Genomic DNA, 27645 nt, shown 5'->3' with positions numbered 1-27645 from the left:
GTGTTCTAAAGAACATAACATTTCCTACCATCTTTGTCTTTTATACTTTATCTGCTGTCATGGTTCTATATTCATTAATGTTATCATGAGAAAAATTATATGTATGTACTCAGGGAGGAAAGCAACGAGACTGTTTGACACTGTACAGAATAACAGACAACTGGCTAAGACTGAAGCCTAGATAATTCTTTTTCCAAATCTTTAACTAGCAGAATTCTTTACTAGTGACAATATTTTTTCCTGTAGTTTCAATCTCTACACATGAGCAGTTTGAGGCAGGAACAAACTCTGCCCCACAAGCCTCTCCATCTCCTGTTCATGAAACACAGAAATTGCAGACCTTTATGTAGTATAATTATAGAAATAGTAAAACAAACAAACAAACAAAAAAGTAAAAGTAGACCTGTTGGACAAGGAGAAACACAAAAGAGGTACACCAGTGAAAATAAAGATGATTATATACATTAGCTTTACCGCTGTGAAACATTCAAAGCTAAACAGAACAAATGAGCTACATTTCCACCTTCTATTCTTATATAAAGGCATAAAATAGAATCAGGGTTTTTGTTGTTAAATGAAAAATTTGACAACATAGGTAAACTGGCATATAAGAATCCAAAGGAAATTAATGGTTTAAATTCACCAACCTATCTCTAAAGCTCTGATTTTCTTTTTCAACTGATAGAGCTGAAATGCACTAATTTATACCATCTGAATGTTTTTAGAGTCTATTCAATCATATTAAAAGCAGGCCTTATTGTGCTGAAAATAACAGCTGAAGGCAGGTACTCTATAGCTGGAGATTTAAGACCATATGCTATTTGAACATCTGATCTCATTGTTGAAAAAGGAACCAGAGAGACTGTACAAGATCACTACGGATGGATGTCACAAACAACTTACCAGAAGTGTTCTGCACAGCAAATTTCTGCTCAAGAGGACAGCAATAGCAACCACTTCTCATCCCATTTCAGGATATAATTTAGTTGCTTTCATCTCTGGCTTTTGCTAGGTACTTGGAAGCCACTGGGATTTTAGGAACCAGACCTGTTCTTCTGTAATAACCATGAAATTTTACTTCATCTCCTACCTTGCTTTCATTAGCAGGCAAGTACACATATATACAGATATGTATCAAATACAAATATATATATATGTATATATATTTAAATACAGGTTTAATTGAACCAATCTCTTTGTATTTGCAAATCTGATCAACCACTTCAAAATGAAGCAGGGCAGCTGTAGAAGTTCCCTTTCCTGCTGGTCTCGCACCTTTTCCCAGCGCACAGAACAGCGGGGTGCTCTTAATCCTTCTGCGAAATAGGCTTCTCCAGCAGAGCAAGGAATATACTATTTCAATTCAAGGTTTCTTGATCACTGCCAGCTTCAATATTCGACTAATGAAACTAAAATGACCACCCAAGAGAAGCGTTCTGTATACTTAAATTTCAAAAATTGGTGAAAATTTAACTCTTTCATATGTTACATTTTCATGTCTCCCTGGTATGAAACAGCATGGTTCCAGATTTGATCAGGCCCCTGAGCAAGTCTTGAGGTGAAATGAAGAAAAAAAAGATTTCTCAAATAAAAGTGATATTACCATATAGATGAATTAATTTGGATAGAAGTAAAGTATTTCAAGTAATTTCTCAAAGCCTGGTTGCTGCGGGAGAAAAGAAAGTGCTGTGGAAGGGAAGGTGAAGAAGGGAAAAAAAACCTATTCTTTTCTTAAAAGATTTCAGAATTAATTTTTTATCACTATCACTTGGCAATCTGTATGACAGAACTAGAGAAATTATTGAGTGAAGCAGTAACAAAAAATACAGGCCTTACTTTTCTAAAAGGTATTCTGAAATGGTATTTGGATTTTTGATTTTATAATGGCAATGTGTTTCTTTGGTACAAACAGTTTCACATAACTGCCTTCATGGCCATGAGAAATACCAAAGCTTTCTGAGAATTACACTGATCAATTTGCCCTGTAGAAAACTGGAGAACTCTGGAACTAAACTGGAAACAAACCTTAGGTAAAAGTAGCTCACCAGCTTATACAACCATAACATCTTAAAGGACGCAGGAGGCAAAATTAATCTTTTCTGCTTCTTTGATGTATCATTCTAATTTAGTAGAGCCCTAGTAAAGCTCAATAGGTAGGAGCAAAAGCAATTACTTCAAGGAATTTTAACAGGCTTCATGCATTCTTCCATTTAAGGCACTAAAACCTACACGAGTCTAAAGAAGTATTTCTCTACAACTACTAGAATATAAATCTAACCTGCCTTGATTAGTCCCTGCTACAGCAGCCTATAATGATTTCCTAGAAAGGAGGTATCTTGCATTTTCATCTGCAGGGCAGGCCATGATGTGGCAGGATTATTGGTTGCTCCATGGTTCTGCTTATTGGAAATGAGGCGCTGTCCACAGAAAAACAACTGCACTTCTTTGGCACATCACAATTCCAGCAAACGTTCATGTATGATAGAAGCTGACAGCGATCATCCTGACATTTTTGGTGTGTTGTTTCTCCTTATATTCTAAAGAGGAATGAGGCAACTTTGAGAGAAGCGATTCAATCCAAGCCAGGAAAGCTGCCATCCAAGAACAAGCCCCTGGAGTCTGCCAGATGAACGTAGTGTTTCCGACCATCTAGTCTGCAGAGCCATAGAGGCTGGTCGGACCAGCACTGTTACCATCCCTCCTATCTGTCATGAGTCCTGCACAACTGGTTTCTTCTTGGCATAGCCTAACACCTCCCACCAGACCTACTGTCTGCTATTTCTTATGCACGTACTGGCACAGACCACCCCAGCCGCCTCCAGGGCTGTGCTGAACACACAGGCATCGGTCTGGAAGTCGCTAAATGAATTGACTTTGCCAGATTAGCAAACTACACTGCAGCCTTGTTGGAGTTTCTCATTTTGCACGTCTGCTCTCAGGTTACCCATTTCCACTGACAGTATTTCTACAGTTTTGAATACAGAACTTTAGTAAAGGGGAGAAAATAGGATACGAAAAACTATATTGCAAGAAAAATAAATGCTATACACAATATAAGTATGGAACTAGAGTATATAGAATATTTATAACTAGAATATTTATAAATTCAACAATATTTCTGAGTGAATGATATGCTTTAAAGCCAGGGGCAGTAAGATAGGACTGGCCTTTTGTCTCTGGCATAATTATCTCATCTATTTGTAGTTCCTGTAGTTACAAGAACTTGTTACTTGTCTTTTTAAAAGAATGAGAACGTGACTGTGTTCTGAAATTTCTGGTTTGCTTATTACCAAGCTTTCCAAAAAACTCTGCTAAATTAAACAAAAAGCAAACAGAAGTAAAAGGCCTAACCAGTGAAAAACAGAGCCCACAGAGGACACTGAAAAAGATACTAGAGTTTAAAACCCAAAGACAAAGGGAAGGGGATTTCTCCACTGGGCCCTTCCTTCCCTTCTCTGCAGAGCTGTACTTCAGCCCGTCTTCACCACAGGCCTTCTCCTGTTCATACCCTGTTAGATGGTTTTCAGTCTAATTAATTATCCTGCTGGCATGAAATCGCACGAGCATCTTCCAGGTATAGGCAGATTCATTAACACATTGAAAGAATTAATCCTTTCTCCTTCAAAAAGCAACAAACAAAATGCCAAAAAGTTGCTCATAAGAAATATGAATTTGCAAATTCAGACTTCAACCAGTTAACAAGGGTAATAAATGCAATTTCAGACTACCACTAGTGCCCAATTATTTACCTGATTTGTGAATAAATTGAACTAGTTAAGCTGTTCAGAGACCAAAATCAGCAGAAAACGTAATGCTTCTTTGAGCATGGATGCTCATCTATTAAAATATTCATGTACCCAACATTTTACAGGAAGATCACTATTAAGATTCCCAATCCAACCTCTTTTGCTGAGACAACAGTTTCATTAACTGCCACAGTGAAAATCTAATGACGTATGAAGTATGCCTCGAAAACATCAAACAAACAGCACTATCACAGGAGACACCTTCAGATCTGGGCACCAACTTTCCATTGCAATATAGATGGAGACAGTTATGGATGCAGTTTAACTCACCCGTACTACCTGTACTCCTTCTGAGGGGAAAACAGCAATGGAATTGCCAGCACCATTCCTGTCATTAAATGTGCAGAGGAAAAAATACAAGGACCAAGGACAGAGTTTCTTCATGAGTCTTATGAGCTGAAATGAATCTGCAGCTAATTACAAGATACACAAATAGCTAATAGCTCACATTTGTTGATTTGTGGGGGGTTTGTTTTTTTCTTTGTTTGTTTGTTCATTTTTAAGGTTTTTATACTGTGTGGTATTACTTAAGTAATATTATTTAACTAAGAATAGGGATGAATAAAGAATGTTTGGAATACCCTAGGATTAAGGCATGCTGAACTTCAACTATTGATATGACTTTAGTAGGTAAGGGAGAGCAGTCACGAGATACCAGCCCAGATTTGGATTTTAAAACTTTTCCTCTGTTCACACAGCACAGTGTGAGAAACTTGGGCTGTGTCAGGAGGTGAACTTCTCTTTGAAACTCCTCTATATAAAGCAAATTCTGTTTTTATACCCTAATGCTGTAAAATACAAACCTTGTACATTAATGTCAATGCAAAAACTCAACATTGCATACGGAAGAAAAATGAGAAAATAATCCTGTATATGCACTATTCTATATATGGGCTTCCTGTTATATCTCCAGTCTCCACAATAAAGGTGCATTTTCATTGTACATTTCAAGGCACTTCTTGAAAAATCTCAGACACGTACAAATACATGAAGTGACTGCTATGTAATATTAATTTCAGACCTTCAACCCTCTATGACTGCCAGATTATTAATATAGGAAAAACAAATTCGAACTAGTGTCTCGAAATATCCCAAGATCAAAAGTGGTAGAAATGTACACTAAATAAATATGATAGCAGTTTCTTCAAATTTATTATTCATATATTTTGCAAGGTTAAGAATAACAAGCATTTAAAACTGCAATGCCTAGACTGACCCACATTGGTCTCTTGTGTAATAACATTATTAACTTTTAACAGCAAAATATTTATAAAAATAATATTCTCTAAATAAATTAACCCTCTTGGTATCATTTGTGAAGAACAGCAGTATTCCACATACAATATAAATGGGTGTATAACTCAAAAATGAAATAATTTGCAGCTGCCCAATTTCAGGCTTAGTGCAGTTTTTTGGAAGCAAAAGCAATCCCATACCAATTTAGTCAGCATATTTCTGGAGTTTGAATCTTGCTTAGAGAGCCAATATCACATAAGAATATACTTCTTTGTAATACTTTGGAGTAGCATAACGATTAGATTGATAAAGTAATATATATATATACATATATATTACCTGGTCTTGCCTCTCCAGCCACTTGTCCACCATGGGATGACTGGCACTTAACGATGACCGAGCATTGTCTCTCTGAAACTGGTTAGACCAGCTACTAGTATCTCGTGGTAGGCTTCTGTAGTTTTCATCTTTCTATTTTAAAAGAAACAAAAAAGTGGCTTATAAAAAACAACCAGTCCTTGCACATTATCAATGCAGCTGGTTATTAAAATAACACAAAGGGAACGCGGACAAAGGAGAAAGCAGGTCTGGCTGGTCCCAAGAACCAGCCACACGCACAACTCAACTGCCTGGTGTGTGCACGTGGCCGCTCAGTGGCAAAAGCTCCCCTTCCTTAGCACCCATGAAGTTCAAACACAGCCTTCAGTGGGTTGGTAGCTCCCAAACCCATTTGTACTTCACTACAGCCCTTTTCCAACTTCAAACCTTCAGTGCACGGACTTCCCAGGCAGGTACTCAACAAGGCTCTCAGAGTACCGGGCTCCTTAGTTTCATTCATCCCAAAAGCAAACGCGCCATACGTCAGTCCATCAAGTGACAGCTACGGCAATTCACCATGTACCCACGTCTCTGAATGCAGTCAGTTTTACAGTCAAAGCTGTCTCACTGCTCCAGGTACTGTCCTGTACACTACAATAGCATGGTGGGGAGTTCAAAGGTGGAATTTATTATGCCACACCACAAGGAAAGATTACTACTGATGATATGCTTTTTTCCCCTAACATCCCAATATTACATGTTTACATGTAACATGTTAGGTAAAGAACTCACACTTGAAACTTGTTCAGAGATTTTTTTTTTCCCTGTCCCTGTTTGCTTGGTTAGCCTGGGGATGTACAAATACAGTCTTATCTGTAACACTGCAGCAGGTGGAGACTGTGACGATGGAAATACATTTATCACGTTGTGATAAAAATATTTACAGATTTTTAATTGATAAGTTATAGTTTGCATTTTCTGCTTATCTTTCTCACAAGTACAAATTCTTCAGCCTCTAAAGACACTTAGTCCTTACCCAGTCTGATCACCAAAAGCCAATAAAAACAAGTGGCAGATCCTTAGTGTTGGGAGCTACCCTTAGCCCAAAGTCTACAGAACAACTGTTGATTTACACCCATTAGTGCCCTCCAACTGAATGCATATATGGAACTGAAATTCCTCTCAGCTTTTCAAAAGCAGCTTGTAAATAAGGATCCTTCATTCAGAAGCAGAGTATTTTTTCCAGTCAGTGTATATCTACCTCAATACCAAGTCAGACAATTTAGAGAGTATCTGTTTTTCTTACAGTCATACATAAGCAAACAAAACAGGATTGTAGTTCCATATATTTTGCAATACTACTGCCTCTAGGAATCTTGAAAATCTCTAAAAAATACACCAGTGCACATTCACAGTTTTATTATTTCTAGCACACAGCAAAGTTTTGACCCCTTTTTAAATCAATACTTCATTCCATCAGCATAAGTATTTCCTTCCCCTATTTAGTCTATTGATATTTCTTTTGCCTGGCACAGTGTTAGTCCAATACTCTAAAACACAGACTGTAGCATCAATTCCCTTCCAACTGGCTGTTACAATTTGATTTCTTGTAAATGTATGACATGCTTTGCTAGGAAATTGAACTCTCAATATAACTGTGATACCTAGCAGAGTTTTCAACAGCTTCCTGGGTGAGAGCAGTCTTTTTCTATACATATCAAACTTAATCTTTCTTAATTGATGACAAGTTCTTTTCTTGAAGGAGACTTTGTAGCATAAAAGAAATCTTCCATTTCACGACATTAAAGCTTGAATTCAACCAGCACAAGATATCCTTGCAAAAATACGCCTGCACGAGTAACTAGCCTAATAAATCTGCATCATAAAATAGTTTAACCTATAGTTAAACTAATAGTTAACCAAATGAGTAAGAACTTCACATCTTTCAACTACTAAAATGTTCCGGTTTTCCAGTGTGATTAACCACACATCAGACTAGCCCCTTGCTTACAAAAGCGATAGTGGAAGTCAGTCACCACTTTGTACAACCACAGCAAGAGCCATAAGAGACAGGAAACAGTATGCAGAAATTGATTTTTTCCTACTGCTTCTCTTATTCAATTCGCCTCGTTTGGTGACAGAGGTGGCACAGTTCCTATAAGCCAAAACAACAATTTGTCTTGCTCAAAGTGGTGGAAAGGTATAACAACAAAATCAAAACCTGGACAAAGAAATAAAGAAGGATTATTTTATGCACATAAAACCCCATTCAGTTGGTGCATGAGTTATTGTTATCTGACAGTAACTTGTTATCTGACAGACCAGCCTGAATGAATAGAAATTTCTTCCTCCTATGCCTTCTGTATCCCTATCCTTTATAGATAATTCTATTTTTATTGATTCATGTTTACAATCTTCAATACAAACTTTTTAAAAAGACTTTTTTCTACGCTACACAAAAATCTCTCTCCACAGAGCCCCCATTAGCCATGCACAATCCAAAAGTAAGAGAGAAGGGAAAAAAAGAAAAAAGTTCATCAAAGGAAGATGTTCAGGGAAGTGTTCTTCAATCATTCAAACACTAAGTGTCTCTGATCTGAATTATGCAGGACAACAGCATTGCTTACAGTTTATATTGGAACTTCCTGCTAAGAAATGTCTTTAAATGCCACAGCACACAATACAGGTGAAATTATCTTTGCTAAGAGTAAAAGAGAGCTAAATGAGGCCTCTGTTTGGTGTGGCTATACTGTGTCAAGAATTCTGCAAGGAGTTTATGCCTAGTAATATCTGTGCTGGCCAGAAGAATATATTCCTCCTATCTACCAAACTATTTCTGCTGTAGTCCACTTCCGTAGAAGATCGCCTTTCTCTTGATAAGGCATACACCATATCACTTTTTACAGAAGGCATTAAAAGTTACTCAGCAACTTTTCTGGAAGAGATGTGGTCCTCGTGACTTCTTGTGCTCTGCAGGCAGCACAGCTCAGAGACCAGTCAAACCAGCATTATCAGCATGTGACAAAATACTTTACCAGGGTTTGAATCACACACAGAGCCAAACAGTAAAACAACAGAAAAACAACCTGCCATAGATAAGAACGACACTTGTTTCTTTGTTGTGGCCAAAAGCTATCTGTGTTCTCTGCTGGTGGTGGCACTACTGCAAGAAGGGAGCTGGGCCAGGAGCCTGGGGAGCATCACTTCTAACCCTGCTGCTCGCAGTCCTGTCACCTGCACAACAAGACCTCCAGATGCTGCTGGCAGCCTGGAATTCCATCTGCGTGGAGATCTCCATTGCTGCTACTGACAGACTTCATTCAAAGATAGCAATGGGAATGAGTGTTGGGGCCCATTCTCTTTGGTATCTTTATTGATAGTTTGGACAAGGGAATTGAGTGCACCCTCAGTAAGTTTACAGATGACACCAAGTTGGAGGGTAGTGTCGATCTGCCGGAGGGTCTGAAGGCCCTGCAGAGGGACCTGGACAAGTTGGATCGATGGGCAGAGGCCAATGGGATGAGGTTCAACATGGCTAAGTGCCAGGTCCTGAACTTTGGTCACAACAACCCCATGTAGCGCTATAAGCTTGGGGCAGAGGGGCTCGAAAGCTGTACTGAGGAAAAGGATCTGGGGGTGCTGATTGATGCTTGCCTGAACATGAGCCGTCAGTGTGCTCAGGTGGTCAAGAAGGCCAACGGCATCCTGGCTTGTGTCAGGAATAGTGCAGCCACCAGGACCAGGGAGGTGATCGTCCCCCTGTACTCTGCTCTGGTGAGGCCACACCTTGAGTGCTGTGTTCAGTCTTGGGCCCCTCGCTACAAGAAGGACATCGAGGCCCTGGAACGTGTCCAGAGAAGGGCTACGCAGCTGGTGAAGGGTCTGGAACACAAGTCCTGTGAGGAGCAGCTGAGGAACTGGGGTTGTTTAGTCTGAAAAAGAGGCAGCTGAGGAGAGACCTTATTGCTCTCTACAACTACCTGAAAGGAAGGTGTGTGGAGCTGGGGGTCGGCCTCTTAGATAACTAGTGATAGGACTAGAGGGAATGGCCTCAAGTTGCACCAGGGGAGCTTTAGGTTGGAAATTAAGAGAGATTTCTTATCAGAAAGAGCAGTCAGGCGTTGGAAAGGGGTTGCCCAGGGAGGTGGTGGAGTCACCATCCCTAGGGGTGTTCAAGGAAAGTTTGGACATGGTGCTTAGGGACTTGGTTTAGTGGGTGACATTGGTGGTAGGGAGATGGTTGGACCAGATGATCTTGGAGGTCTTTTCCAACCTTAATGGTTCTATGAACTATAGTGGTGGAAGTGAAAAACACGTAGCTGCAGCTTAGACATTAGGACTTACTGAACAAGCTGCAATGCTGTTTGCTATTTAAAGGAAACAAACATATATATGTTGTAGAATATGCAAATGAATAACCCAGAAAGCTTTCCTTCTATTCAGCATGATTTGGCATTAGCATGCCTGCTCCAAACATCCAACTGGGAAAGGTATGTGTCGCTTTTAACTTCAATACCATAAAGAGAAAGATTTTATGGTGCAGAAGCCATCAGGGTCACGCAGGGAATTGTCATTTCTTCTGGAGCTGCAGCTGGAAGCCCTCCTGAGACTGGTACTGACACGCATCATCAGTTACAATTAAATGCTGTAATTTTAAAAAAAAAAGGTTCTTTACCAAACATCTTTGGGGACTGTGGGCCATGGCAGGTTTATGATGTTTGAAATAGAAATTGATCAATATAACACTAAAACTGTCAAATCACCATATTGCCACTATACTTAATAGTAGCATTTTGCAGTATTTTTAATGAGGATATAGAATCTAACTCCTTAAGATTTAGTTCAGCATGGTGTCCCTGCAGGGCTTTGCTGGAGGCTTGGGTGAAAGGGGACAGAAGTGAAGCGATTTTGTTGTACTTTTAGTTTCAGATGATTTGAAATATATAACAAGCTCCTCATCAAAGACTCCACAGCTCGTAGATGAAATGATGCATTAGTATGATCCATGTACTTTAATTACTAGCTATCAGTGCATAAACTCATTAGTGATTTAACCTGCAGTTGTACCACTAAAAACTTCCAGCATTACTAACCCAACAAGAAAGTCCTTCACACCATACGGTGCCTTGTCCATGCCTGTTACCGCATTTGCAACTACACCACTTTCCAAATAGCAGAGTGGGGCTTTCTTCTTTCCTTTTGCATCCTGTATCTCTAATGTAAAGTGTAGTGAATTTTTGGTAGTTTCTCTTACTACTAGACAGCAATGCTACAGGAGTGAAAGATTGAAGACCTCTCTTCATGGCAACTCTCTCAAAGGAGATCCAAAAATCTCAACCAAGTTTTCTCTTTAACTATTTCTACAGCAAGTTATTCACTGTTCAGGAGCTTCACTAAGAGAAACCATTTGGGGCATTTGAAAATTTTGAGCTATATCTTTTTTCTTGTATGCTGCACCTTTTGGAGAAGGGTTTTTGTTTGTTTGCTTTTGATACCTTGTGATGGCCTCAGACTGTGGCCATATTTCCATGTTGATGAGAGACGAGCCTTTGCTTCATCTTTTGAGGTTACCATTTCATTTGATCAACTTTGGACAAGTAAATGTCTGTAAATATATTTATTGGTTGAATCACTATAAAAGCTGTTCTTTCTTTTTATGCTCCACTGTGTCCATGCTAGACCCTGGACAGTTTGATGTCACACTTGGACAGGACTGTAAAAGCTGCAATTAACAAAACACCCATGTAATTAATTTAAATACAGCTCTGATACAAACATCTGTTTACTAATTCAGTAATATACATATATACTCATCTTCAATGCTTTCTGAAGATCCAGTAAACAGACTCCTGTGTGGTGGTTTTTTTTTTGGTTGGTTGGTTGGGTTTGTTTGTTTGTGGACTTTAAAGAAATAAATGAGGAATAAAACCAACTGGTCCCCATTTCTTAAAAACGTCTATTTTTAGACACGTCTATTTTCCAGGGAAAATACATTATATATGGGAAATTAATTAACCCGGTAGATGTGATGTACTTACAGAAATTCACAATAAAAAATACTTCTTACCTAGAGATCAGATTTGGATTCAATCTCTCTATTCATGAGCAGCTTTTTTTATCAACAAATTGTACCAGATTTCAACAGTTTACCTGAGAAGGAACTGTACCAATCACTGAATAAGTAACTCTTTATAAACATTTGTATATCTTAAGAAACTGACACTACCACTTGGGTGATTTTCCTTTTCCTCTCAGAAGATTCAGTTTATTTATCACTCTACAGTTTAGTTTCAAAGCTAGCTTTGTTTGCTGTATATTGAAGAACATGACCGCAGAAGCTACAATAATACAGCCCAGCCAAATGCATATAACAAGAATCCAGTCCCAATCACCAAGTAAGTATCAGGAGCCTCTAATCTTAGGCCATTACTAGGAGTAAAGAGAGGACTCCTGTATTAAAGAATTATCTCGTATTTGTGCCTCCTTTTAACTCCAACCTGCAACATGGATCACTTCCAGCAACTGGTAAAAACTGTCTTAGGATGCAGAAGGTGCATATCTAATATTCCAATACAGAACATAGTCATTTGTATTCTATGTTATAATGGAAATAGACATGAAGAATGACAACCCCATAGTCATTTTGATGCCTTTAGAAAGTCTAGAAAGACTTGTCTTCAGAAATGACCCCTTCTATGGATCTGTAAATAGAAATAATTTATTATGTGTTGACAATAGCTCATTAGATGCCAATGAGGAGAAAGACAATTTAAAAGCCAATGTTATGCTTAAGTTCTATCATCATATGTTCAGAAATTTCCAAAGTTGTGCAACTCCAATTCATATATTCCATGTTACGCCTTGATTGACAAGCAAGGCCTGACCTGAAGAAAAAGCATTATGTAGGGGCCACGATGAACGGACAGTTTTCTGTACATGTGGTGCTACATGTAGCTAGCTATTCAGTGTCAAAGAACATGGGCTAAATTAAGAGTAGACTAAAAACTGTGACTCTGCCTATCCAAATCATTCTGTTGATCTCTCTTGTTTACAAAGGAAAACAAAAATGTCACAATCTTTGCATGTACACATGCAAAAACAAAACTTACCATGCAGTGTATATTGTTTTTTCTCAGGCTGAGGGACAGGAAAAAAAGCTTCCTCTTCAATTCACTCATTACTTGTTAATCTCACAATAAAACCTCATGAGAGATAACGCTAAAGAACCAAAATAACATATGGCAGTTGATATTCTGTAATTATAATTCTGAAGCTGGATTTTATTTCTGTAAGCTTCTTGAAACAACACTAAAAAGGCATCGCTTTCCATAGCGTCATTTTAAAGAAAAACAAATGAATCAGTTAACTTAAAATGCCAAGAAGCTACAGTTCTGATTCCTGTACACATTATACTTTCTAAGCGGTTTCCCTTTCCATTTTTTTTTCCACAACAGTGAAATATTCTCTTAGACCAATTGTAGAACATCTCCTAGAAAGTGTCCTTTAAGAAAAATAGGTCTCTTAGGTCTTTTTGACTTCTTTTAAAGCCAGTAAAATTATGTCCAAAATATATATTTATTTTTTTTTAAAAAGGAGCTGAAGCTCATTTATAGTCCCCTCCCAAGTTGAAATTCCAATTGGCCTATACAAGAATATCTGTAAGATCAGACCTCCTCTTTTGAAATTTTCTTGACTCAGTCAATTCCCACCTCATTTTGCTGTGCTGCTTTAGAGGGTTCTAAATAGTTGTTTATGTCCAGCTATTTATGAATCTATAGACTTATTTATATGCAATAATGGAATTATGCACAGTCCTGACATTTTCACTGATATTTGATTTTGTACCCAAATTTATACAATGCTTTACGTCAATTTGGATTTAGTGAAACAGTATTTGTAAAGCTGTTTATCTTAATGTTAACATCCCTTCATTTCATTCCTTGGGAGAGCCAAGAAATTAAGTTCCAGGAAGGGAAAAAAGCTGGCAATTAAGTAATTTCAAAAGTATGCTCTGAATATAGGATTTAACAAATAGGATTTTAATATTAAATATATTTGGAGAGTTAAGGGAGACAGGAAGCAGCAAGGCACAGGAAACTTCACAAGAATCTTATATTTAGATCTTGAAATTAAGAATATGTTATAAACCACCTGCATTATCCTTGTAAGTGTAGGTAAATGCTTTCAGGTGGCCATACCTCTAAAATGAGCATTTGAAAGTAGCTTCCACTAGCTCTTTTTATGTTTAGAAAATTGTATCTGCATGACTGAAAACATGGGTGAGGGGGATAAGAGAACCATTCTGTCTTCTCAGGCTAACAAAACTTAATTTTTCTTTCTTCCTTACCTCAAGGAAGGACAGTGCCTTATGGGCCGAGCCCCAGAGGCAGCGCCCCAGGCAGCAGCAAGGCCCAAAGGTAGCGGCCGTGCCCTCACCACACCGCCACCAGTGTCCCCTCCAACCCAGCCAGCCCTTACCAAAATCAGCCCCATGTTCTGCATTTAACAATAGAAACAGTGGGCTCAGTGGGGCTCCCTGGACAGCTCTCAGCTGTGAAGGAAGCAGTTGGCTCAGCCGACTTGCAAATTCATTTCAGACCTTGGCCAGACTCCTTCCCAAGGGCTTTACCAAGACAGGACAAGCAGCATCTGTTTCGGCCCCAAATTCAGTCATGACAGAACTAAGCCCAGCAAGTAATGAGGTTTTCCTGGTTTTAAAGGAAAGTTCATCATCTTCTTCCCAATCACACTGCCCCTTTATTGGTTCCATGGACAGTGAATTTCAGTCTGAGAAATTTGCTTGTTTTCTTGTGTGACTAGTATTCATTACAAAATGACATAAATTCATTTAAAAATACAACAAACATGACAAAAAAAAAGGCTGGAATAATCATTGCTGACGCCACTCAGACTCACATTAGGGCACTGCAGGAAAGCCCAGACTGCTGCGTGGCTTCTACTGCACGTGCAACTGCCTGCCTGCTCGGTCAGCCAAAATCCAGGCCTGCTCTGCACCAATGCACAGCCTTGGTAACACGGAAACAAGGCAGACGGACAAATATATGAGTATGCATCTGCAGAAACTCTTGAAACACAAGTGTGTAGTTCAAATGTAGTGTAAATACACGGCTCTGGGTTATGATTAAATAGACGAAAACAGGTCAAAACCCAGATCCAACTACTGCCAATGAAATCCTATGTGCTTTTCTAATCTTAACAAAATCACTACACCTGAACATCCAGCCTCATTTTCTTTTTTCTTTCCTTAAATTATTCAATTTTTTATCAGGCTACTCTTACATGCCCATGTATTTTTGGTCTCAAACCCAGGGAGAGGTATAGTAACAATTTTTATTTAATAAAAAAAAAAAAACAGAGGTGAACATTTAAACATGGGATTTACAAGTACATGTACACTTAGCTGAATGGCAGAGGAAAAAGCCATTCATTACAACTTAAATTTCCCTGTACCATGTACTTGCAAAGTCTGTGCCTTTCACCGTCTCTCCAAGAGGTGCTGTACACCAGCACCACCAAAGTGAAAAGACAAACATCCCATGCACCTTCCACTACGCCTCCATCACCAGAAGACACTTGCTCACCCAGACCCTCCTAGGCACTCCCAGCCCATGATGCAGCACCATGTCCTCTCACCTATGGACCAGACATTGCTCACCCAGACACTGCTCACCTGTCACACAGACAGAGGGCTGGGGTAGCCCAGCACTGGGAGAGAAAGACATATTCTTCCAGCCTCACTGATGAAGAACAGAGATTGAGAGTAATCAACACACTTGCTCAACTTCAGAGTGGATGTGCAAAAATCCCACCAGTTCTCAGACCTCTTTAGCACCCTGTGCCAATAATCCATCTCTTTTGGGGAACAGAGAGGAAATTTGATAGACGGGTTTCCACAAGTGGATGTCTCACAGGTAAAAAAAAAAAAAAAAAAAGAAAAAAAAAGGTAAAAGAACAAGAGATGGAGAAAATTGTAACTTTGGATTGGTTGCTTTTGTTGTTGGCTTTTCCCCTGCTTCTTAACAAGTCTGGTCATGACTGACTTTTGGATCCAAATAGCTGAATCCTGCCTGTGTACACAGTACTCGGCAAACAGCAGAGCACAGCATCAAGTGATACACGCTGTCTGTTATCTCCCTGTGCACCAGGCAAAGATTTTTCATTTTTTATCTCCCATTTCCAACACGCTGCTGATGGTGAGAAATACTGTATTTGTTTTCATATTTTGGAAGTCATGAATGCTGAGTTTTTCCATAGAGATTTTAATTTTTATTGTACAAAAATACCACTAGCTGCTCTGTATAGAAAGCCAGATTCTTCTCAGTGGTAATAAGAGGCAACAGGCACGTACTGAAGTACAAGTCATTATGCACGAGTGATCGAACGCTGGAAAAGCTTGCCCAGAGAAGTGGTGCAGGCTGCAACCTTGGAGACACGTATACTCAAAACCCAACTGGACACGAACCTGAGCAACCTGCTCTGGTTGATGCTCCTCTGAGCAAAGCAGTTGGACAAGAAGATCTCCAGAGGTACCTTCAACCTCAGCGGTTCTGTGGTTCTATGAAAGTCATGAATTTTACACATTACCCAGGACAAAAATAACACATACTATGTTTATTTTGTATTGCACTGTCTGCGTACGTTTCCTCTAAACTATTTCATCATCGTGTGACAAGCTGCCAGCAATGATTTTCTATCACAAAGAAAGAAAACTGGTGCATATAACTTTTGTTGTTTAAATACCCATCCATCTCTCTCCCATAGCAACATTTTGTTGCATTAAAACACTTATATCAGCATTTGTAAATGGCTCTCATTTTCCTTTCCTCTACACTATATGCAATCACAACTGAAATGACAAAACCTGTAAATGTCTGACCAAAAAGAAATAAGCTTGTTCCCAGAATGATGCCCAGTCTCTTAGTCCAGTTTTCACTAGTCAGTCTAATGAATTTCCAGTCTGCGATTCAGATTCCCTGGCTATAAAATGAAACTCATGCATGCTGTTTTAATATAGAGCTCTGAGTTACAGTTCAATCCTCTGAGTTACAGTTCAAATGTATTGAAATACCATGTCTTTAGTGACAGTAATAGAGCAAACTCCACTAAGCCAGCTTTGAAAAGACTCAAAGCTAAATGAAACGAGTTTTCACTTTGAATCTGATGGCACACCATTGGATGTACCATTTTTATATGGTATATACATCTCCTATAATGCGTGCATGCTTTTCTCCTATCTAGACATACTTCATTACAGAAATACATGTTTATACTCTGTTTACAAAGAGAATTAGAAAGCATTGCATCTTTCACATAAGTGAAAAAATGCAATCCAACAATGTGAATATTATCTGTCCCAACCCAATAGGAACAGTAAAAATACCTACAAGAGGAGATGGTGACAGACACAATGCTTTACAGGTAAGGGATTTTACACTGTATGAGACTTAGATCACTCTCATATGGCAACAGAATTTTCCTCTGCAGTTTACAGAGCCCCAAAAGATAAGGCTTCCAAGCAGGAGGAATGCACATCCTAAAACAGTTATTCCTACAAGGCGTGGCTGTTCTCAAACTCATCATACATACATGGAAAGACTATTCAAACAAACAACAACAACAAAAAAAACCTGGCTGCTGACTAAATGGCAAAGGCAAAAAGGGAAAAAAATTATGTGCCGAGTATACTCAGCTATGTGGTTGCTGCTGATGATCCACCCTGCAGAGCATGTTGCGTGCCATTTGCTTTGCTCCAGGTGGGTGAATCCAGGAGCGAGAGAGGCACAGAGGCCCAGGCATAGTCATTTTTCTCTCTCATTGCTCTCTCGAGTTCTCTTTCGTAGTGCACATTTTCACCTCTTTATGCTATAGCAATGCTGTTATCTCTGATGCAACAATATATGAATCAAACTCAGAAAAGTCACAGGGTGAAAATTTTCATAAGCCAGGTAGCCATGATATACCCCTGTACTAAGCAAGGCAGGTTAACTAGATAAGCCTTGCCTATTTCAGAGAAGCAGGATCCAAGCAGATAACTGATTTGTATTTATATGCAATGTATCTGGCTGTTGCATTTATATGTCCTTCTTGTGCACTAACACAAACATCTAAGGGAAAGGAGACCCGATTTTCGTTACTGCAGCTCACACATTTTAAGTGCAGCTCGTTAAGCCAATAGTCTTTGGTACTGCATTATTAAGACTGTGATCCAAATTAATGGTTATTCAGAAAACAGCAATATCAAAAAACATTTTACTGTGATGGTAGGAACCACACGTGGTACACTTCAGCTGCATACAATCTGTTGAACTGTACAGTTCAATACAATTCAAACAAAATTACAGCTTGCAAATCAGGTATTACTGCAGGCCTCTGCTAAGATATTTTTACTAAGAGATTTCTTGTTTCATTAGAATGGCTCAAGGAAGCAAGAGACGTGATTAAGTCAAGCCTTGAATCATTATGGAATATGGATATGTCTCACACACAAAAATGTATTTGAGAGTGATTTTAATATTTAGTTTTAAAAGAATCTTGAGAAGTGAATTTACCTAAGAAAGTGGTTGATAATCATGAGCCAACTTTGTGAAAGTCTGCACAGATGAGGAGCCCTAATCGTTCGGTTGAGACCACTCAGGACAAGGCCACAGAAGGAAGAGGTCAGGAACTACCTATCTGAGTACAGTCACCAACAGTACAGTAATTTTTAAATAATCAATAATAATGATAATTTTTCAAATACATAAGCACTTTGGGACAGAGAACATCAACATCTGGTTTCAAGCTGCTCTTAAAAGACTTAAGTACAGGTGAGCGACAGAAAAGGTCGAGATTCCACTTCTAAGGAAACACAGTGTACTGGGACATCATGACAATAAACACGTTTCTTTACAATGAAGTGATATGAAGAACAAACGAGAGCTCAGTTCCACCCTAATACCTAAAGGCACTACAATTTTTTCAATGGGATCCTTCAAACCTCCCACATTTTTCCTCTTTCCAGGTGCCCTTTTCCCTTTTTATTTGCCCAGAACTACTGGCATATGTCCTGGCTCTTCACAGCCTTCAGTGCATGGCAGCACTCCCACCCCCTTCATTTCTTCTAATCTTGAGCATCTGCCCATTTTCCTGCCATTCCAAATTGTTCTTACCCAAAATGAAATAAACACCAATAAGGAGTCTTCTCTCACTTGCCCCTGAGAAATAAATCCCTTCTGCCAGATACATGCAGCCTCCCTTTGCTAATTCCTCTAAAAATTGGACAGGGTTTCTACCTGTCAATTATTTCTCTTTGGAGGTGACGGGCTGAAAGTAATGTCACTTCTTAGAGTCAGTAGGTGGATGAAGCTTTTGGCAACTCTCCCAGAAACCCTTTTCTTGTTTCTGCAAGAGACATACAGATATTGCTGGGGTAAAGTTGCTAATCTACAACTGTGCTGCGAATTTCAGCCCAAGAACATATGTTCTTGTGCTGTCAAGAGAGGGAACTGCAGTGAAAACATTACGTAGTGCCAGCCGCCCACAAAAGATATATGGGTGTTCAAGCCCAATGCACAGAGCAGAAAATTAAGATTGTTCTCATTGCTTTGCTTGAAATGTCTGTGTCATCTATAATCAATGAAATAGTCTGGAACAAAGCACAGCCATCTCTTCTTGTTATCTGAGTAGCTGAAGAAAACAATAACAGTGAGGAGTTGCTGTAGTTCAAATAACCTGAACACATTCACAAAAATTCAGTGTTAGTACTTTGGTAAGTGATAGAGAACTTCAAAAATGCACCTTTTAGAATGATAACACAAATTAAATTGTTGCTCATATTTGAGCAAGAAAGGAGAATTCTTAATATCAATTCCTATGAGCAATAGGATTCACTATGAAATCTTGACTCACATGACAGAATCAAGATGCTAACAACAGAAATAAACAATCTAGCACAAATTAACTAAGTATTAATTCACAACATATGTTGCACAAGCAATTATTATTCAATTGCAGTTGTTTACTGCATCTTATCTATTAAAAATAGATCTGCTCTATTTGAAAGATGAATGCATACAGTATATAAAATAAAAAGAGTAAAGGAAATTAACAATATCTGTAGCACTAGCTAACCTACATTAGTTCTAAACCATCTTCTTGATTTAATGTTCTCTTGTGCCTACCTTCCCATCACTACATGAGATCATATGAATTCCTTTCCATTTCAGTCACCATGCTCCAGTAGACAGCAAATATTTTTATGAAAATCAAGAGCAAATACATGATGAACAACTAATGATGCAAGAAGACTAGTGTGAAAGATCAGCTGCTGTTCAATTCTCTCCAATTTCTGCTAACTTCGCACACTCAAATCTGACTATGCTATTTATGTACGGCCCTCTACATTCATGCTTGTGGAGTAATGAAGTACGGTCTCATTATGATTTCAGAAAAATTAAATGAAAATGTTAACACTTCAAAGGGATTAGATGATCACTTTTCTTCTCCAAATCAGAATACTGTAAAATACTTTTCAAAACAACACACACTTCTATACTGCACCAGCACAAGTGACAGAATATATACCTTCACCTACCTGAAATCCTGATCAAGCAGAGACCTAAAGGTACAAGGTTAAACTGAAAACTCTCTAAGAATGCGGACCTTAATGCCTATGAGCACTGTGTCTTTATTGATATTTTTGAAGTAACCAAAAACCCATGGGAGATAGGTGACTTCTTTAGCAGCATGTAAAGATTTCTTTATTTGGGGTTTGGGAGTTCTAGCTGCATCTTTTTAGCTTGTGTTTATACTACACAGAATTAATAACAATAAAGAAAAAAAACCTGTAATAAGCTGCCTGTTTTCTGACAGGATCTTATGCTGTGCAGTCAGAATGGCAACTGAAAGTGCAACTTTCTGTAGGGCAACTTTCTGTTGGAAAAAAAAACCTTTTTCAGTTTGTTTTTATGTTGCCATCACAATGTTGGGCAATGTAGGGAGCTGCACAAAAGGGAATCTTTCTTACAGCTTCTTTTTTTTTCCAATAATGCACTGAGGAGAGTGCTTCCTACTGACTTCTCCTGCTGGTAAAGCAATTCAGGTAGAGATACTGAAATCATATTGAAAAAATAAAAAAAAAAAATGAAAGCAAATAATACACCATTTGCAATTTTTGCTTTGTGTTACTTGACTAGTGCCTCAGAAAATGACAACTAGCATTGCTATGTCAGAAAGACAGAGCCAGAATGGCTGTAGGCATGCAGATTATTCATTGACATTAGGACTTCTGCGGAGATAGAAGAAGTCATTATAGAAACTGCCTATTTGCATTCAAAGAAAATGTGTGACAGTATTTAGGCCCTGCTTAACAGAGTAATGAGTAATCAGAGCTTCAATGGCACTTAATGGCAAAATCAAACATTTGTAACACCTGCTGTGGGTGCCACTGAGGACTTGCTAAGAAGAAGGTACGCATGTGACTGGCACAGTGTTCTGCTGATAATGTGGTTTTGTTGGACAAGGTCTGAAAACAAAGGTTTAAACCTGGAGTAGATGAGAGGACAAAACAAGTAAAGATGCATGCACATTTTCTCATTTATTGAATGAAGAGGTGAAAAGAAATATACCTTTCTTTCATGAGTAGTGGGTACGCCAGGGGTGTTCTGCTTGAGGAAGCCTGCTGTTGTGGACCACCTTGTAGGGTTTTTCCGTGAAGGTTCTTCTGAAGAAAAATTTGTATCACTTACAGATGTTGAGAGGCCAATCAGTGCAGGGTCACTACTCCGCCGTACATGAAGAGGCATATCTGAAAAACAAAAGAGACAGTAAATAAACTCTGACTAGATTTAAAATGTTTTTCACATAGGAAAAAATATTTTTTCAGGCTCTGGATGGGTGGTTTTGACCAAATGTGGTTTTGCAGGGTAACCAGTTATTGACCTCAGCATAGTTCCTCAAGGACAAGGTCTGTTTCCTTTAAAACCACAGCCTTGCTGCTTGACCACATGAGAAGAAAACAAGGGCCAAACATAATTCTTTTAACCTTGTACAGTTCTTTGGCTTTGTAAGTACAAACATGGTATCGCTACCATCTGTTGGTTGTTGTGTAAAATTAAAACAAAAGAACAGCATAAGCTTGAGCAACCAACTAAGGCGACTTAAAGCTATTTTAAAGGGCAAGTAGCCAAAGGTCTAAAGAGCATGATGCCAAAACAAGGAGTGGACTAGGACCACGCTTCCCAGTGTGGGCACTGCCACCCAGAGCACGCTTGCAAGTGGTGGCACAGCAGCCTCTGCAGGGAAAGGCAGCTCCTCTCCTTGGAAAATACACTCTCCATGCCTTTCTTAGAACTTATGGAAGTGACTGGTTTCTGTTCTGCATTATTCCTTTTCCTGACTGTGTCTGGAAGGTCTGTGTTGATTTACCTTGATTCCCTTAGCTTTCCAGCTGGCATGACTGACAGGAGAAAAATATTTCATTAGTAATAAATGGTGCATCAGGCAGGTAGATCAATTGGAAAGAGATAGGGTTTTTTAATATATGTAGAGGTCAAATCAGGTCTGGAAACTTTGATGGCACATTAAAGTTAGTTTCTCTTGAAATACAACTTAATTTTTCCAATTTCATGTATTATCCTACAGCAAATATCCACACATCTACAGTCTTCGTGCCCAAACAGAAGTTTCATCGCCTGCATTTGCGACCTCTTAGCACTCTCCCACTCAACACCAGAACGGAGGTGATGTGATTTATCAGTCTTATTTCTCTTTACTGCTGCACTGAGAACCTTGAATGCAAAGTGAAAAAGGAAAAGGTGAAAACTATGGCACATAAGCAAGCAGAGTCACTGGGGAAGGCACACTGGCCAACATCTGAGAATGATACCAGGACTATTTTTTAATGCCATGATCAAGCAGTTCCTGAAGAAGCTGAAGGTTCATGTGTCACAATACCAGCCAGAAAACACAATGACAGCAGTTGGATAACTGACTACTCTTAAGCTTTACAATATCATTATGTTAAAGCTACATAGAACAACATTAAAATACAAAACCTTATTTTGTATGGCATTATAAAGACACTGAGAAATATAGCAGGTCATGCCACACAGAGAAAATAAATGTGCAAGGAGCTTTTTAGAACAACCAGGACTCGTGCTGCTGAGATATGCACAAGTGGTACATTCAGAACAGTCATTCTATTTCATGTCCAATCTGGTAAATGAGAATAACAGAGAATTAATGTTTTTCCCACTAACACTGTACTATTTCTCTTCCCTTTGAAAATTATTTTTTTTTCATTTTCATAACAAAGACATTCATAAGAGTTAATTTCCAACAAAGATTTTTTTTTCTTTTATAAATATGTATATATGAGAGTATAATGGAACAAGAAGTAATTAAAAGAATATTTCAGGAAAGATCACGTTAATTATGCAGAAAAGTATTTATGGTCTGAGTCAACTCTACTTAGAATGTGATTACTCAGTATATACTCACAAAACACATAACAGAGGGTTTTTCTTTGATTGCCTTGTCTTCAACTACTTCAAGTTTTATGAAGCAGCTGAAAGCAAAGCCCCTCATTTCCCGCTAGATGGTAAACATAATAAAAGTACACTAGCAAATCACCAGAGATCTATATAACAAAGGTGCCACAGCTGTGGTCACAGGCAACAGCACCACAAAGCATAATGAAGTGACCCATTAACAGCAGTGTCTGTGCTGCTGCCTTCGCTCTGAACGGACACTCATTTATTGGATTAGCCTGGTCAGGAAAGTGGGTCTGTAGCATGAGTGGTGCTACTTAAGAAAAATACCAATCTATATTTGTTCCAAACAGCAGCGCATGCATATTATCCCGTTCGCCTTAGCTACCCACCCTACATACAACAGGGAATTATCATTTTCAAACATGAGTTCACTTGCTCCTTATGCTCATACATCTATATATAAGCATGGCGATAGCAAAATGTTCTTGTATTTTTACACTCTTTCTTCAAATTACTTGACAAAACAAAAGTTCAGTTCAGTGAACTTCTGTAAGAGGAGAAGCTGAATTGCCAACAAAGAAATAAAGGGAAGAAAATGGAACTCAAGTCAGCACTTCTGGAGAGGAGGGAGCAATTATCACTGCGTTGCCTTTTTCTTTGTAGGTAAAACATCACAGTTTGAACCATGCTAAGTGTCAGAGACTTTTCACAACACAGAAAATTAATTATGCAACAGAATTTCCAAATATTAATTTCCCAGAGAAAACATCAATGTGAGATGTTTCTCTAAAAAATTTATTTGCTGCTGAGCCACTTTTAATATGACCCATCTCATTTTATTAAGGTTAGCTACTGCGGTACTTTCAGACATTTATTGAACATTTCTCCGAAGCTCCAAAAGAACATTGTTTTGTTAATACAAAGATACAACTTGATCAGCTGTAATCACTCCTTATGAAAATGGCTCCATGTACAAGGAAATGTAACTTGCGTTACTAACCAAACTTCACAAGAAAGTGAATTATAAAAGATAATCGTTTGGGTGTGCTAGATCTATGCATTTCCAAGTTAAATTAGAAGTTTGGGGTTGGTAATTTTTATTTTTATTTTTTTATCACTGGAATGGGACAAGTATGTGGAGCTCTAGGGCATGGTCCTTGGCAATGGACAATACTTCACCAGGTATTGATCCAGGAATTAAATCTTATTCATGCTGCGTTAACCACAACTGATAAATACCATCTCCTGTATTCCTCTCTCCATTTCTATTCTGAGAGACTGCTCTAGCTCAGTTTCCATACAGTCCATTAGAACAACAACAAAAAAGAATACATTGAACAGATTTTTCTACCAATATATTGGTGGTTACAATCTTCAGGTTTCCTTAAATTTATAGATTTGAAGATGATATACTTTGAAATATTAAAAGGAAAATCAAAGGAAAGAAACTTAATAATTAAACCACAAGATGAAGTACGCATGGGACCAATGCAATGTCACTGATTTCAGGATGATGGCTGATAGTGTTTGAAGTCTGGGGTTTCTTTGAAGACTGGATAAAACAGCAATGAACTCTAATCACAAGGCTTCAAATTCTCTGTGGCACTAATGCACTGTAAATATTGATTTGCTTCAGCAGCTAAGGTGCCTTTTAAATAAGCACTTGAAATGGTAAATCTAATAATGAATTACAGGAAGTTTTAAAAGTCTAAGAATTAAGGAAAAATTAAATTAAAAATCATGAAAGTTGTCACTAACTCAGTTCTTGAGCCTTATTCAAGGACTTTAAGTATTCAGCTACAAGTCCAACCCCTAGAAGTTGAAAAAGAATTATGTGTGACAGAGAATCCCATTAAGTTATGTGTATGGCCACAGTTATGTTAGAAAATGGTTATTTGTAGGATAAATCCAAGCTGGGTAACAAAATGCCCACATTCATAATCATGAAACTCTGACTGGAAGTCTCATTTTATTAAAAGCAACAGCGGTTTCACTATAAATTATAAAAACAGCCAATATACATTTTATAACCATCTCTAAATGCTAAGAACACAGAGTTGTACCTTTCCTTCCTGCCAGCAATTCCATTTTTATTTTAAAAGGGTCATCACCTTTTCTGATTTTCAAACGTGCTCACGAGCAAAAGCGTGAGAGGATCTGGCAAATTTCATCCATAAAGCTGACTGCCTCGTCCTGCCTGCAACCATGCCACGCAAAGGCTGCTGGTCTTTCAGAGTGGAGCATATATATATGTTCCCATATCAATTTCCTCTCAGACAGCAGCTTAGAGGGTATGACTAGAAAAAGATGTGTAGCACGGACAATTTTTCACTGTGAAGATTTCAGCCGATGTTTCTGCTCCTCACTATCACTGGCAGCTTGCAGTTTGGCATGCACTGAATTTTAAGACATGAAAAATGGGCTTAAGGTCATTTTTGGCCACCTCAAACAGGCTATCAGGCCCAAGACTGAGGAGCAGACCCAAACAGGATTTTTTATTATTTTTTTTTCTTCCCCACACACACTCAAGAGCTTTCTCTAGGAAAATGATGATTCAGTAAAACCAAAAAAACTCTGTGGGAAAGAGTAGGTTTCAGCAAGGAAGTTTCTCAGATTAGACAGAGTTTCTTGAAGTGAGCCTGGATGTACATTGTAGGTACACTGAGTTGTGTCGTACATATAAGAGAAATCCTACCTCAGATGCAGAGAGATGCAGAGATCCTACCTCAGCATCAAAAAACTGGTCAGGGTACGGGAGAAAGAGATTCAACAGTTTTACTGCTTGTGTCACCCATCTGGTTCATCCTACCACCCAAATCCTCATTGGCCTTCAAGAAGAAGGATGAGTTCGGGTCCATCCTGGGGCTGAGGACAGCAGGACTGCTTCTTTAAGCCTTAAGTATTTAAAACTACAAGCTAAGACTTCATCAATATTTAACTGAAATACCTGTTAAAAATATTTAGATTAGCCTTGAGTTTCACACACCAGCACAGTTCCTACAGCGATGGTTCAAATTTCAGTAGGTCCAGTCCAGCTCCTTGTTCCACTCAGCTGGACACAGTGAGAGAAAAACATCTCCTATGACCTTCAAAACCTCAAATCCCCCAAATCTGATCAACTTTCATTCCTGCAAGCCTCTAGAGACAAGATGATGATAACTTCCACAGAACGTTGAGGCTGTTGCAAACTGAACTGCTACAAAGGTTTTCAGTGCTTTTTCTCTTCACATAGAAGAAAATGAGTCAGAGAACAAAAAAATAACTGATTGTGAACTTTGCTACAAACTGCATTAAACCCTAACAGCAATGAATATAAATCAGCACTTCTATTCAAGATTAACAATACAGTGCAAATCAAAAGTAGGCATCTAGAATTAAAAAGAAAAATATAGCAAAAATATAAGCAGTTCCAGGAGGTAAAGATCTACACGCTGTACAACTATGCCATCTTTCCTCAAAGAGTAACTCAGGCATGCAATACAGAGAGGACTACTGGGAGGATGCAAAATGGTAGAACTACGTGGCCACACGTTACCAGATACAGACCTTTACAGAAACATATTTTCAGACATGACAGCAAAGGAAAAGCATATATATACCCCTAACTGTCTCTTCATGGCACAGAGCAATGTTTTGCTCTCCTACAGAATCCAGTCCTCTTTTACATAACTATGATATGATTCTGTAAAAGAATTTACAGCATTTCCCAAAGAGAATACTATTTGGTCAAAATCTTTAATATATATAAATATATATTTCTTCTTCTCAATTTGTATTATTATTATTTTCCCAAGCTGATATTTCTGTTATGAGTTATCTCCCCTTCACTTAAAAACCTATCTTTCCTTTCATGTGTCACATACAATTACAGCATTTCCCATGGTCATAACCATTGCTCGGTGCTAAGGAATACACAACTTCACCTCTGCCTTCTCTTAACTCTCTGTTGGCATTCATTTTTGTAAATATTATTCTGGTCTTAACCTGTTCAGAAAACACCCATACTAATGTAGAAATGTCATCATCTCTGGAAGAATTGATGACATTAAAAAAAAAGCAACCAATCCATCAGAAAAGTCTTATCATACAGCAGAAGAGACAAAAATCCTTACCTACTTAATATCATTTTCATTTTCTTCTAGTAGAACCTAAGTTTTCAGTTTTCCCTTCCATGCCTGCTCAATGACTATAAAATTTAAAAACAAGAAAACATCAACCTGCCACAGATATTTTAATAATGAGGTAATGTTAAATCCTTATCTTGAAAGGCCTGTAAAATAACAGTTTTCTTTCTTTCTCTAGTATTCTTTCTCTTACTTTTGAATACTAAGATCCAGGGAGGAAAAAGATGATTGCACCTTGAAACTCAATTTACTTAGACACTGACTTTTAAAGCTAATTAGGGAAAGATCTTTAAAACTGAAATTAAAATTTAATTATGTACACTCTTTCCATCTCCTTTCTCTGGGCTTTTTTCTAAAATGCAAATGTCTTTGCATGCCAAAAGAAAAGACAAAAATGTCAGATCTTACAAATGCTGTACTCATCTCTGTCAAAAATTATGTTGTAGTATGTTTTAATGAGCTGCAGTCTCAGTTTTTTGGGTACATTCATTGTGGATTTCTTTAAATTGTTCTGGATTACCTTTTCACCCATTTTCACACCATTGCTGCAGAACTAGGAAAAATGCACTTACAGCCCCCAAGATGTTACAAATTATTGCCAAATTCTGTTCATTACTTCATCAAGCACTTGTGTGAGAGTAGAAGTATTGTAGTCAACTTTACTTCTGC

At 38.3% G+C, this 27645-nt stretch overlaps 1 protein-coding gene across 20 annotated transcripts in view; it reads right to left on the bottom strand.

Annotated features, from left to right (window-relative positions):
- PARD3 (par-3 family cell polarity regulator) overlaps window positions 1-27645 on the bottom strand; it is a 445585-nt gene that overhangs the window by 249390 nt on the left and 168550 nt on the right. For 14 of the 20 annotated variants that reach the window (XM_035545279.2, XM_050708750.1, XM_035545284.2 and 11 more), the window contains exons 4-5: window positions 20987-21165; window positions 5382-5513 (exon numbers count right to left, since the gene is read on the bottom strand). In XM_035545279.2, the coding sequence (XP_035401172.1) occupies window positions 5382-5513; window positions 20987-21165 (311 nt within the window). The remainder of the gene's footprint in view (window positions 1-5381; window positions 5514-20986; window positions 21166-27645) is intronic. The other 6 variants (XM_035545285.2, XM_035545286.2, XM_035545291.2 and 3 more) reach the window with 1 other exon arrangement.

The sequence above is a fragment of the Cygnus atratus genome, chromosome 2 (genome assembly GCF_013377495.2).
Source record: "Cygnus atratus isolate AKBS03 ecotype Queensland, Australia chromosome 2, CAtr_DNAZoo_HiC_assembly, whole genome shotgun sequence".
In the NCBI taxonomy this organism is placed as follows: Eukaryota; Metazoa; Chordata; class Aves; order Anseriformes; family Anatidae; genus Cygnus; species Cygnus atratus.
Note: the sequence above shows the minus strand (reverse complement) of the source record. Positions and strands in the feature narration are given on the sequence as shown.